General features: G+C 38.7%; 2 protein-coding genes across 2 annotated transcripts; one reads left to right on the top strand and one right to left on the bottom strand.

Annotated features, from left to right (window-relative positions):
- Positions 1-1,412: 1,412 nt before the first annotated feature.
- On the bottom strand, positions 1,413-4,179 carry LOC101304963. Its single transcript, XM_004298232.1, has 7 exons — positions 4,108-4,179; positions 3,959-4,000; positions 3,713-3,769; positions 2,166-3,533; positions 1,951-2,052; positions 1,647-1,784; positions 1,413-1,550 (listed from the first exon to the last, which is right to left on the bottom strand). Exons 1-7 carry the CDS (start codon positions 4,177-4,179, stop codon positions 1,413-1,415), a joined length of 1,917 nt encoding a protein of 638 aa, XP_004298280.1.
- A 3,994-nt stretch (positions 4,180-8,173) lies between these two features.
- LOC101296653 lies at positions 8,174-10,503 on the top strand. Its single transcript, XM_004297067.1, has 6 exons — positions 8,174-9,141; positions 9,230-9,314; positions 9,408-9,479; positions 9,568-9,675; positions 9,752-9,913; positions 9,998-10,503. The coding sequence occupies exons 1-6, from the start codon at positions 9,071-9,073 to the stop codon at positions 10,403-10,405; spliced, it is 906 nt and encodes a 301-aa protein (XP_004297115.1). The 5' UTR covers positions 8,174-9,070; the 3' UTR covers positions 10,406-10,503.
- The last annotated feature ends 3,721 nt before the right edge of the window (positions 10,504-14,224 follow it).

Raw genomic sequence — 14,224 nt, forward strand, 5'->3', positions numbered from 1 at the left:
AACAGTCATCAAGCCTACTTTTCAACTGTGCATCAGTCAGATGTGTACCTAATGATAAAATGTCTAAGCGTATGATAATTCTAGTGCGTGATGATTGATGATACTCTACAGACTACAGTTTAACAGTTGAACAGTATATGCAAACACTGATACACAAATCCAAAGATATATTTGTCCAACAAAAAAATAAAAACATAAAAGATTCTCCAATGTAAAAAGAACAAATTTAAAGCCAACTAGTACTGTATCAAATCATTAGACAGTCATCTTGCTTTGGATGAGGTGAAGGATACTGATCAAAGATCGAACACATTTGTACTAATCACAGCAAGAGTAAGAAAGGAGATGAGAAGTTAAAACTGGGCTGATATCACTTTATGCAAAAATTGAACACAATGTGTTCATCAAGCTAATATTCAGTGTTCCTTCAAAAGTATCAGGTAAACAGATATACTTATGGCGAAAACTTTCTTCATTTTGGTTTCGTCTCGGGTACTAGTCAAGCCAAAACTGATTGTATATACATCTTGTAAATCGTCTAATAGATTCACTTAAATGGTGTTTGAGATTAAGATTGATGTTTTCTGGTCTATAGGGCAATGAAATTCAAGTCCTTCCAACCCAGAACATGTCTTGTGGATCTGTATTTGCATATTTTTGTGTCTGACAGAGAGAATCAGAGAGAGAAGTGACAACATTCCATCATTACTATAATAATATTACGCCACAACATAAAGGCCAAGAAAACAAATCAGTGATCAGCCTACTACTGCTGAGTTTATAATCTGGTTGAAGATATAAACATGAAATCCCGACTACTAAGAGAACAGGAGGCTGCGCAGACTCCAGTTCACCATGTTATGAACATATGATCATGGTTATATGCCTTGCACAGCCTTTCCTAATTGGGAACTAATTACCAGCACCAACAATTTTTGAAGGCACATCACATCCTAATCTCTTTTTTCTTAACATTATGCACACCTCACAACTACTTCTAAGGCAATTGGCGATGGGATGGTAGCCAATCACCTTTTCCATCACCAGAACACCTATCATTGCATACCCTTGAAAGTAATGCTCAAGGTACTCCAGCAGCACTCGAAAGTGTTTCGAATCTCATGTCAAGCTGATAACACCTATCATTGCATACCCTCGAAAGTAATGCTCAAGGTACTCCAGCAGCACTCGAAAGTGTTTCGAATCTCATGTCAAGCTGATGGGAGGAGGAAAACTACATGGCTGGAAACTATCCAATACAGGAGGAAACCCAGTGTCTACTACATTGTTGGGCCGACTGGTTGGATCAACCACACTGGTACCACTTTGCTGAAGAAGCCGGACAAGGGACCAAAACAATTCTATCCTGGTTGTATGCCTAGTTGCCCTAACATCAGTAATATATTTATCTTTTAGAGCTTCACCTCAACGATGAAGCGTGCCCATATCTTATCCTCTCGGCTCTCCATCACCCCCTTCAAGATATTCAACCCAAAGCCCCGGATTTCGTCTGCTAACTCAAGAAAGAAACCACGCTCCTCACAGAGGATCTGCAAGAGATAATAGATATTGCAGTCAGGAGGGGCTGAACATTAGGGTTGTCAAAACTCTTGAAGAAAACTTTCATCCATGTGTCTTTGACATACCTCAATAACCATTTGACCAGGTGTACTAAGGTCCTCAACGAGTATAGGGCAAACCACATTTTGACCCTCAACTGCTAATGCCCAAGTATTGTTACCACCAGATCTACTGCTGTGATCTTTTAGAACCACACCATTCTCCTTTCCAGTCAGTTACAATTTGAAATGCAAATTAGTATCACATTTGTTAAGAAACATCATACATAAAATTGTTCAGGCTTATCCTTCATATAACAGTAATAACCAAATCAACTAAAAATTGTTCAGGCTTATCCTTCATATAACAGTAATAACCAAATCAACTAACCTTTGGCTCATGAGGTTGTTTAAGCTTATCAGCATGTTTCGTCAAACCTTGCAAGAAAATCATGTACTTGATGGTGCGGTCCAGCAAATAGTCAATGCTACACTGCTTCATTAACAATATGTATGAATGTCAAACTATAATTTTAGAGATAAATTGTATAATATGAAAATAAAACACCCTTCCCATTTGTATCCACTGAAAGCATAAGTAAGTACCTTGCCACCGTTGGGGATCATCCCCCTCAAGTCTTTAATACGGTCTTGGATCTGCTGACGATCCTTGGGCCTTGGTCGAGTACTCTCTCCAGGCTTTGCCCTCTTCTTGGCGGTCTTTGTGTGATCCTCAGCCTTCTGTGGTTTTGCTTGAGACATACTTCTAGCATTGACACTATAACTATCATCGATCCATAAGCCCACCTGTGATTTTGGGAGAACCTCTTTCTTTGGTACAAGACAGTTTGTCTTGTCCAAGTTATACAAAGGTCTCGTCAAATGCATGCTCCCTCCAGAACCAGCAAGCCTTGCTAATCGTACCTGATTAGTGCCCACAGATGAACTTTCTAATTTCCTTTTCCTGGTGGATAATTGGTCTTCTAGACTGCATTTAGTCATAGAGCTGGAAGTAGTATTCATTCCATTTAGAAGCTCTTCTAGTCCTAATTCCGAGAATAACCCCCTCCGGGGGCCAGCCGCAGAACCAACTTCCGCCTCTTTGGTCAAATCAGTTCCGGCAGCCAAGCAGTCACCACTAACTACTGACAGTATACTATCTTCCCACTCGCGGACTTGACCACACCCGCGATCTGTTCCCAAACCATTAAACAAATCATTTCCAGAACTCTGAATGATCACAGATTTCTCATGAGCATCAGCACTGAATGCATTCGTGATGGAACTTTGCATAGAAGTTGCGGGATGCTCAATTGGTAGGTTGATAAAGGTATCACCTTTAACCAGACTAGGCGACACCAAAGTACTTTCAAACACTGGTGACAGGTCACCATTCATTATGGTTTTAATGCCATTGAAGTCCTGTTCTGGGGAAGCAGCAAACCACTGAGAAAGATCATCCATGAGTGATCTGGAAACATCTGTAATACAACCAGCTCGGTTAAACTCTACAGGGTATCCCTGTAGATGTTGCTGATTATCCATCTGATATCCACAGCTTCCTTGAATGAGAGTTGAGTCTTGAGCTGTGTTTCTGCAAGTCTTAAGAGAATCCTGTACCCCAATATCAGATGCCAAATGTGGGTCATATGAAGCCAACAAAGAATGTTCAGTACTCCATGTACTACACCACAGGGTTTTATCAGCTGAGCCCATGTCATCAGATGCTGTAGACTGTAAATTCATTGGAGATAAACAATTTCCTCCTAGATCTTTAGATTTATCACCAAGTATGTTGGCAATGTCTCCATGAAAGTTTGCAGATGAAATTAAGGAAGCAAATAATTCATTTAGATCGTTGGCTTCATTGTTCAAACATGAAGGTTCACTTGCCAGAGGAATAATCCCATGAAGATTTTTGATCTCCTGGAACACCCTTTTTGTTTCGTCTAAAAACTCCAGCCTCTCCATAATCTGAGGAAAACAAAACAAAACAAAAAAGGAATACCTTAGTGTTGTTATACTGCAACTCTTATATAAGCTACCATATTAAGAGACTCGATTTGGGGAACATGTTCTCTTTCGATCATAAGAATGTTGACATAACCAAGTTAAGAAAATATGTATAAAGCTAGATGCTCTCATTCAACTACCTTTTCAGTGGATCCAAACTGAATTACTCCTGATTCGACAGAGACTGTTGCAATTGTCTGCAAGTTAAATTTATTTGTCAAGAATATGACTTATGGTTGGATGATTAACGGTACAGAACAAAAAGATAGCTCTAAATGGTTTTGAAAGGTTAAGATTCCATAAGATTTCTCATAAATAATAAATTTCAACTAGTCATGCTTCTTTCTGGATAAAAATCAGAGAAAACAAAAAGGAAATGATTATACCTTTACACCAGAGGAAAATTCGCAACGGAACTTAGAATCATCCTGCAAAATGAGAAATCATATCCAGATAAGTAAACAAGTAAACCGCAATTAAGTTGCTAAAACTTTTTGAAAAAAATAGCAATTCAATAAGAATATTTTTGTCCTACCTGAAACAGATTACTACAACTTTCAATGGAATTGAATGAATTCCACTGTTCATTGTAAGAATCTGAATGCATCCATTGATATTCTCAGCTGAACTCAGTCAACACCAACCAAAACCCAACAATCTCCTCTGCTTTCCAAACTTAATGCTCCAAAACAAAAGAACTTGTCTTGTGTTGTTTGCAACCAAACAAGGGAAGGGGATGAGAAAGTTAGAAGAATCTGAAAGCAAAAAACCAAGCCAAGAGCTTGGGCTTTGTGGGAAATTTAGAAACTTGAAAGTGTGGTCGGTTAGTGAGAGTTTGAGATTAAAACAAAGAAGGTTTATATACAGAGAAGATGTGGTTTGGTAACTTTGGTCCTGCTTGGCTTTTCTTTCTTCCTTTTCTCTATTTTGCTTCTCAACAAATCTGATTGTATTGCAGTCATTATGATGAGAGCCTCAAAGGAAATTAAGCACAAAATGAAGACGAAAATGAAAGCTGATATTCTCTTCCCAAGTTAAAGGGAAAGGAACACACTAGATCTTTGAGTATTAATTTACTGTGGTGGTAACAAGGAAGAAAATTTCAGTGATTACGGAAATTTCGACCTTCTAAAATATAGAAATTTTGACTGAAATTTCAGGGAAATATCGATTGCAGTAAAAAAATGAGAAAATTGAAGGAAATTTTAAACCAAACTTTAAGAGATGCTTGTTTCTATATTATATATTATATTTGAAATGAAAACCTTGAATAAACATTAATTTATAGGGAGTTGTAGTAAGTTAAGGTAAAAATGTTAGTACTGAACCGTTAATAATTATTAAAAGTTTAGGTAGTTATAAATGAATTTTTTTTAAAGGTAGATATATTAAAAATAAATTAAGAAGTGTAGGTAAAAAAACAATTTTTTTTCTTTATAGAAGTATAGGTAAAAAATTAGTTGGGGATTAGACATTTATCTAAGTTTTTACTTTTTAGATTCAAAAAAAAAAACCAATATATATTGTAAAGATACTAAGATAAACAAGTTGAATGGTTAGTAAGGTTTAGCCTTGTATCAACCCAAACAAGGTTCGAATCTCTTTTTATTTATTAGAGGAGGACACGTGGAGGAGAAGGAAAGGCAGCACATGACCATGCATGTGCAAAGCACAGCCAGCCAGCCAGTCAAACACCCTTTTGGGGTCAAATATTTCGGCGGGGAAGCAGGGCCCCGTTAAGCAGCCAAGCAGGCGGGAAAATTTTCGGCTCGGCGGGATTTAAAAGTTTCTCCGGGATTTCCAAAATATCGCGAGATATTAATAGTTATCGCGAAATATCGTGAGTTTCGGATGAAAAATACTGGGGAGAGAAAGATATATCGTTAGGTGAAAAAAAACAAAAAAAATTTCTTCCTTGGGTGGTAATATCTTTGTCTTGTTAGAGACTTGGTTTGGACTTGCCGGTGACTAGTCCCATTGGTCCTCCCAAATCTTTTCGGTTGGTTTACCAGCTATCCCCCGATGAGTATGGTTGATTTTCTCGTAAAGAATCGTCAAATCTCATGAGATGTTTGGGTTTTCGTGATGATTGAAGATATGAGAAAATGAAGAGGATAATCTAAGGTTTTTATTGCATGATTATTAGGGATTTTTTGTTTAAAATGACAATTTACTCTTTTATATTGTGTATATTGTTGTGTAGAGATTTTGGACCATGATTGGTTTCAAATTTGGGTATTAAGAAGGGAATATTTTGAATTTAATTAGCCAAAAAAAAAAAACATTTATGAGGTATTGAGGTGGTACCTAGAAAATGGAATGGAGAGTTTAGGAGTCTAATTTATGGATCGTTTGTAGGAAAATCACTTAAACTTTAAGGTGCATTAGGGCAATCAGTTGTATTAGTAACAGTGTTACACGACTCATATACGAGTGCGTTGAACCTTCAGTGTATTATGATAGGAGCGACAAACTTTTGTGTTTAGTCATAATGAGACGTACTTTTTTATTTATGGTTTAGATATTGGGAGGTTCTAATTACACCTCCAATTTGCTATGTAAACCTCCAATATATACATACTTTTATTTGACTTGGCAACTTATATGAAAAGACATACAAAGACATCAAAAACTCATATTGTTAAATCAAAAACCATTGAATAACTCAGATTCAATCTGCTATCTGCTTAACGGGGACATAAAATGACACAGTACCAATTGTGTTATACATCGGCAAATTGTATACTAAGACGCTGAAATCCATCGCAAATATTTTCCGGCCTTATTAAGAAAAAAGATGAGCTATGGTCAGACTTTGGTGGAGCCCCAAACAGTTCATACTCCAACAAAGATGGAAAGAACGCCACCATGAATTTGATTTCTTTGTTAAAACAAAGATGCAGAGAAGCAATTGCATGTTTTGGGCTTGCTTTTGGGTTTGGTCATATTTGTTTTCATCTTAGCAAGAGGAGATAATGTTAATAGATGTCATAATGTTTTGAGCTGAGTTGTATGGTTTCAATTTTATGGTAATGCTCGAAGTTTTCAATTCCTTGCAATTCAGAGTTTGGCATGAAAGCAATTTAAGCTTGAACATATTCTAGATTGAGGTGGAGAACTATGAATTGATTTAATCAACACAGAGGCACATAACCCAATAACCGACTTTGAAATTCCCATGTTTAGACTTTCGCAGGAAAATTCTTTCATGTTGGCATACTTGCTAGCTCTTCTTCTTCTCCAAGATCATCGTTGCTTAAGAAGACCATAGAGATTGATTAAGTTTTATGTTTGTTTTGTTTGCTTAATCGTGAAAGACAGTTTAAAGCATTTTTGTAAGAGTGGAGATCTATTTATGTTTTTAAACATGTTAAAAAGTAAAATGGAGATGTACTAAGTGCGATAACTTGTTGTTTTCATTCAAATCTCAAAGGGGTTGATTATCTTCCAAATGAAAATGAAAGCTCGTGTTGGTTTGTTTGACATACTACTTTATAAAGAGAAACACAAACTTTGAACTAATAGAGTAAGCGATACTCTATAGAACCAAGTTAACTGGAGCGTATTACATACACTATAGTGAAACTTCACTAGCACCATAGTGCTGACGTGGCACTTAACCAGAGGAAAACGGAGAAAACCAAGGGCGTCAGTTGGTGGGGTAGGCACGCTGGTAAACCCATTCTTACCACCCTCTTGTGTTCTGCACGTGGTTGTAGTCAACGCTCTTAACGTGTGCAATTACCAAGAGGGACATTGTGAAAAGTATACGACCAAACAACATATCGGGCAGCGGTGGAGGTTGGTTAGTATATGTATTCATATTGAAAATCCAAACTCAATCCCAGCTCTGGCAAAATTGGAAGTGAGGATTTGTGTTCGCCGGTCAGCTAAAGGTAATTCTATTTGATATAGTGAATTTGATCCAGTAGACCAGATCCACCATCAGCGGCGGCGGTGGCTAAGCATAGGTATTGCAACCCAGAGCGCTTTGTATTTGTGTTCGCGATCAGCTGAAGGTAATTCTAGATCTATATGTTACTATCTTTGATATGTTACTATGATTGATTCAATTTCACATGTTTAAAGCGCCGTGTTCGTGTTTACAGTTGATAGAAAATGAACGGAGATGATGTTCTGGTTAAACGCAGAAGGTTGTGTACTGAAAAACTGGTAAGCGGTTGTAAATACATAGTTGAATATGATTAGATTGAAATTGTCAATGTTTTTTTGAATCGTTTCGAAATATATGTGAGAATGATAGTTATAAACATAATTTGGCAGCAAAAACCGATGGATATAAAAACCGGGTGCAATCCAAAAGATTTCAAGGCAACCTGTGAGGGGTTATCAGTCAGTAAGAGGACAGCAGTGGATGAAATGGGATTTGTCGCGCTACGGAAGATAGGCTGCAACAAACTGAACATGGAGATATGCCAAATGCTGGTGGACAACATAGAGGTGCGACCAACTAATTGCTACATTAACGAGATGACCGTACCCATAGCTGAGCTTGACATCACACGCGTGATGGGTGTGAAGAACGGGGGGACACCAGTAGAGCTTAATGGATGTTTAGAGGTCAATGATATGAATGAAATTACAAAGAGAAATATATTAATATGAAGAGACTGTTGGAAATTGTGGTCGAAAGGGAGGAGACCGACGACATATTCAAAATAAGCTTTGTATTGTACGCTCTTAGCACAATGTTGTGCCCCACAAGCCCCGGCAGGGTTGATAAGAAGTTCCTAATTGCATTGCGTCATCCAACATCCATTAACACAAAGAACTGGGCATCACTGTGTTGTCGACATCTATTGGATGGGGTGCTGTCGTATCAGAAAAATAGGTCTGGTCACATGAATGGCTGCATGGTATTCCTACAATTATTCTACTTTGATTCACTTAAATGCAGCACCACAATTGTTTGTAAAACGTTGCATCCGGTTGTTGCGTGGACACCAACCAAGTGCAAGAGTATGATAGAATGGATCATAGGACATGGTGGATTCCACACCTGCTCTGTTGAAGTTTGCAGAACAGGTGATATTCCAGAGACACTGATTCTATCCACCACGGCTGACCAAACCAGATCGGAAGACGACTCAAATGCCAGGTCTAGAATGGATGCTGTGAACAAGCAGATTGAGAGGCTGAGTTAACTTTTGGACAGCATGGAAGAGAAATTAGAAAGTACGGGGAGTTTGATGATTGACGTGCTATAATTGGGGGGTGTATGAAGAGCAATAGTGAACACAATCAAGACTGAATTTTTAACTGAAGAAAAGGATACCGATTGGCTCGAGAATCGTACATGTGACCCTAGTAATGATCTAACAAACATTGGTATGGATATCGGGACACTGGAACACCGACACCTTTCGCCAATTTATGAAACAACTACACCATCAACATAAGGTGACCAACATTCTCCTGCAACATCAGATGAGGGCCCTGTTGCACAAAGGGGATTAGATTTCTCGATAAAAGGAGAAATGACACTTCCAGACTGGACTTTGTTGAACTTTGTGTTCCGGGAACCTTGCAAAGGAGTGGATGACTCTAGGTAATGCATCTATTTGAACTATTTCATTGTATAATGATAAGAATGATATATAGTAAAGATGTGAGTCTCATGTTACATATTCATGCAGTTACGTAGTCGCCAGTTTTTGCGACATTATCTTGACAAAATCTGAAATTGACTATCTGCGACCTAGTAACAAAATTTACCCCAAGGTATGTCATTGTATTATCGCTTTTATAAGCGGGGTAGGAAGAATGATATATAGCAGCAGAGTATAAATGTGAAGCGGAAACATTCATTTCCAGGTGATGAACATCTGGGCGGCTTACTTGTCGGACAAGCACTCAGACTCTTGGTTCCTACCCGCCAGTTTCGGGGTATGATGAACATGTTATTTCAATTCTATGTTATTCCCCTCAGTGCAATTATATGTTGAAAATGGACTTTGGCATTGTTGTTTAACAGGAACGAGCTTGTGATTCAAAACTGACTACACGACGAAATTGGATGACAACCATCATTGAAGAATGCGGGTTACACAGGTTTAACAGGCGTTTCAAACATTGCTCCAAGGTATTTAAATTATTTAAATACAACAAATTAATTACCTTGAAGGGCTGATAACCAAAGAAGTACTTTCTTGATCTAGATCCTTGTCCCTTTGCTTGATGTGACATCGAACCACTGGTTTTTGCTGGTAACGAGACCTGCTGCTAAAGTGGTTGAGATTTGGGACACCAAACAACAAGATATATCGGCTTCAACCAGAACGTATTTTGAAAGTAGAAGGCTCAATATGGCAATATGTGTGGTAATATTTTATTTTGGACTTTTGGGCTTCTAAGGTTCCATGTTTTTTTATAAACTGAGAATACATTATTTTGTTTAACTGTAGATGAAATTTCTCCATAAAGTGTTTTCCAATGATATGACAAGACCGAGGGACACTTGCTACCATATTCGGTCATTCCAGATAGATAATCTCAACGTAAGCAAGAACAACGTTGATCGCTTTGACAGTGGTGTTTATGTAATGAAGCAGATGCAAGGGTTCGGTGAAGTACCGTCTCAGTTTCAATCTATTCACGAGAGGAGTGTGGTGTCCTTGTCAATTGTGAAGGATCCCAAGAATGAAAAGCTGAAGTCAATGAAAGAAGCAGCAGGTTTAAAGCAAACAGAGCGTTCTATTCCTACAAAACCGGTCGGCATTCACACATATGATGAAGCAGACTCAGCTAACTGTGACAATATTCCAAAGGGAAGGAAGTCTCGCTCTCACCGTCGGAGAAGGGGTCACAGATGATTTTAGGCGGCTCATCAATTTACGCATTCTAGTTTTGTTTTATTTTCTTAGCTTTTATGACAGTTGATCATGTATATAAAGGCTACTAAATTCTTACTAAATTCTGACTAAATTCTTATAAAGTTGGTGTTTATCTCTTGAAGTAGGTGAGGAACAAATGAACAGAATGAATGCTATATTCTGAAAGTAAACATTGACGATGAAATGTTAAAATGTATGAATACAGCCCAACATGTCCTCACAATAACTGCATAATAACACACTATTGAATTTTATTTGTTTTCAGATTCCCCTGTCAGCCAGATCGTGTTCTCTTAGGCATTCCATATATAACATCCATGGAGGTATCAATATATGATTTGCGATCCCTCTTCAACACGTCCATTGTTAGCTTATCACAGAACACATAACTATTTTCCTCACGCGGGTGTTGCGAAGTATGAGTAGTCTCTGTCCCATCTTCACTGTCTGAAGTGAACCCGGTTTTACTCTCCGGTGATGTATTATCCGTTGTCGCATTCAAATCTCCTTCTGATTCGTCACTTGCTTCCTTATCATTCCCATTCTCTATGAAATGGAACTCGCCGCATTTTGATTCTTTAACATTCCTCGTCATGTCTGCAGTTTGGAAGACTCCGCTACGTTCCAGCTTGACATTAAGATTAAAAAAATTAAGAGCTAAAACATTATTGCAGTCATGAAAGTGGTAAATATAGCATCTTCAAGACAGCTTAACCAATCCATGTAATCGCATGTAACCACGGCCACTAAATAACCTTGGAAGCCCATGTAATTCGTTCAAGTGCCGTTGGATCTCTCTTTTCTTCTCCATGACATCAATTTCCTGGTATATAGCAATTGACAAACGTGACAGTCAGACTCGTGCAACATAATTTACCTGTGCCATACATATTCTACAAAACTCACATGAAGCCGTTTGATGTTTAACATTATGTCCCTTGCCTCCAGCGACCGATTTTGGGCTACGGCGGTCAGTCCAGCAATTTGCCTTAAAAGTGAATCTACTAGTGTTGTGGTTACCTACAACCGTCCAACCGTTGTCACTTGTAGCAATCAATATTATGTAATCTATCAAACATAGCTAGATGGAAACATTACAAGGATTAACTTACGTTTACAAATGACCGGTTGGCGTGTATGTATTTAGTTGTAACATTGTCTGGTATAGGAATGGACTCAAATCCGCATCCATCTACTAGTGAAACCAGAGTGATGGCATTTTAAACTGCTGTTCCGTCGGTTTTTTAACAATTGGTTGCTGACATTGATGTTGGTTATTTCTTATTGAAGAAGAGGCAGCCACCTTTCCATCATGTTTGTTCGATTCATCATGACTTGGTTCTGGCATTACGAACAGTGGTTCCATAGGAATGGAAGCCCCATGTTTCTGAGCCGCACCCAGGATACTCTTTACTGAAGAAGAGGCAACCACCTTTCCGTTTTGTTTGTTCGATTCATCATGACTTGGTTCCGGCATTACGAACAGTGGATCAGCAGGGATGGAATCCCCATGTTCTTGAGCCGCGGAAAGGTTAGTCGTTACTGAAGCAGAGGCATCCCCATGTTTGTTCCCCATGTTGATTCATCCAGACCTAGTCGCCCCCGTCCTCGTATCGGCATTATGAACAGGGGTTCAGGCGGGATGTTAACAATATCACCCTGAGCCACACCAAGGTTACTTCTTAGTGAAGCAGAACCATCCCCCTGTCTTGATCGTAAACGTGTCCGCATCATGACCAATGGTTAGTCGGCGAGGTATACAATCTTCGGCTGCGGAACCTTCTCTGTGTTTTTGACATTTTTGGGTCGTCCCTGTCGCCGTTTCGGAACATCAGGCTGCGGAACCTTCGCTGTGTTTTTCACATTTGTTGGCCGTCCCCGTCGCCGTTTCTGAACATCAGGCTTCAAAAGGCCCTCTTTTCTAACACCTTCCATTATAACAAGATCAAGCTGCTAAACTACTAAGCTCCCAATGTGGTTTTGCACTGTTACGAACACTGAAATGGGTTCTGTAAGAAAGAAGAGAAAGCAAATACCGCAGCAACCAAATGAGGTGAAAATCGAATAAGGGAAGAAGAATAAGAAAAAGAAAAGGCTAATAGGAGAATCAGATTGAGCACTGTACTAATCTATCAAGGATTCTGCTATGTGTTCAAAATCGACTTACCCACAGGCGGATCGAATAGCAGATAGCCACGAACGTGTGTAGTTATTGCTGACAAAAAGCCGTCCGCCAAAAGCCGGCTCCTCCTCAGTTAGGACAAAATGGGGGTCTTAAGGGTTTTTTATAGACAATTTTGATTGTACGGAATTACCCTTGTTAGATTATGATGGGCCTGCTGGGCTAACTTGAATATTTTCCAACGTTAGTTTTAATCAGGTCCTTCATCAACCAACCCAGTAGCATTTGGACTACTACCCTCCAAATATTTAGAAATTATAAATATACACACAAGTGACAAATCAGGGACCTAAACAGAGAAACTGATCTCAGAAGATTACAAGAGTCTATTTAGGGTTGTACCCATATATTTAACATTTGATTACTACAAAATGGTGATTAGTCGATCAATGAGACTAATTCGATTATATATTACAGAAATTCATACATCGGCTACATCCAATGTTCTCATTGCTCATCGTCATCAGAAAATCTTGCGTTCCACGCGTTCCACAAACAATTATCAAAGTTGATGATCTCAGCATCAGCTGAGGCACGTTCCGACAGAACTAAGCTGTCCACCATTGCACAACAACAACTCCAACTTCGTTTAATTTTCAAACGTCTAAGCACAGGCGAGCACAAAAGTAGAAATTTAACGAAGTGCAGTTCAGCAATAGGTTGGAGGATGCCAGATATAGTAATAATACCCAATTGGTTAAACTGGTAACTCTGTACGTCACTCCTCCGACACACATCTTCAACTACAACCTCGCCTTCTGGATCATGAGCACCTCTGGAACGAAGTTTCAGGTGTTGTAGTGAAGGGTAGCATCTCAGAAGAGAAAGAGTAGTCAAGACCTCCTCACGATAATCGTAGTCTATGCAAATGGAGAGATAAGTTAACTGAGAACAGGATTTTGGGAGCACGCTACGCATTCTTGCCCAAGAGTAACCAACGGCCAAATACTGATATGACAAAACAAATGTATGAAACCATGTTTATTCAAAAATGTATGCTCAAATAAATGTTCAAAAATTAAGAAATGATGTTTACCTTCAGAAAGTAACCATTAATATTAAGCCTTCGAACCTAAGGCAGGTCACTCAAAAACTCTACCAAATGACCATCACTGGAAAAATCAGCAACAAATGCGTGGTCATACAAATCAATGGAAATTTCAGTAAGCTTTCAGTGTTCTTCAGAGTAACATGGTCAAAACAACCTGACAGTTCAAGACATTAGAGTTTTGGTGCATTAATATTGAAATGGTAGAAAACATCATTGTCCACCATTGTCAACACTTCAAGGGAAGCACAGTAACCCAACAATTTGTCAAAAGTATCTTGCGTCATCAAAACATTTCGAAATAAAACTCTCTTGAACCTCTTCATTCCTCTACTGATTGTAGGCGGGGGATCCAGCACACAAGTATATAACTCAAGGCATTCAATATTAGGCATGGTATACATACATTTATGGATTGGGTAGTAATCCCAATGGCCAAAGAAGATATCAAGTGCGAACTCTTTCATTGACTTTTCTGATAGCAGAACGATCCATCCATCAATCTCACCGGGTTCGATACTACCATTGTATGAAACTTTAAACTTTCTAATGTCACTACCAGAAGAAA

The sequence above is a fragment of the Fragaria vesca genome, linkage group LG4 (assembly GCF_000184155.1).
Source record: "Fragaria vesca subsp. vesca linkage group LG4, FraVesHawaii_1.0, whole genome shotgun sequence".
Taxonomy (NCBI): domain Eukaryota; kingdom Viridiplantae; phylum Streptophyta; class Magnoliopsida; order Rosales; family Rosaceae; genus Fragaria; species Fragaria vesca.

Bases quoted from the DNA above. Each gene is read 5' to 3' on its own strand.
- LOC101304963 (XM_004298232.1), bottom strand. From the start codon at position 4,179: ATGCATTCAGATTCTTACAATGAACAGTGGAATTCATTCAATTCCATT. The intron at 4,001-4,107 runs GTAGGACAAAAA...CTCATTTTGCAG, and splicing joins GTTGTAGTAATCTGTTTCAG to GATGATTCTAAGTTCCGTTG. The intron at 1,551-1,646 runs GTATGTCAAAGA...TATCTCTTGCAG, and splicing joins CTGGTCAAATGGTTATTGAG to ATCCTCTGTGAGGAGCGTGG.
- LOC101296653 (XM_004297067.1), top strand. From the start codon at position 9,071: ATGACACTTCCAGACTGGACTTTGTTGAACTTTGTGTTCCGGGAACCT. The intron at 9,142-9,229 runs GTAATGCATCTA...ATATTCATGCAG, and splicing joins AAAGGAGTGGATGACTCTAG to TTACGTAGTCGCCAGTTTTT. The intron at 9,676-9,751 runs GTATTTAAATTA...TTCTTGATCTAG, and splicing joins GTTTCAAACATTGCTCCAAG to ATCCTTGTCCCTTTGCTTGA.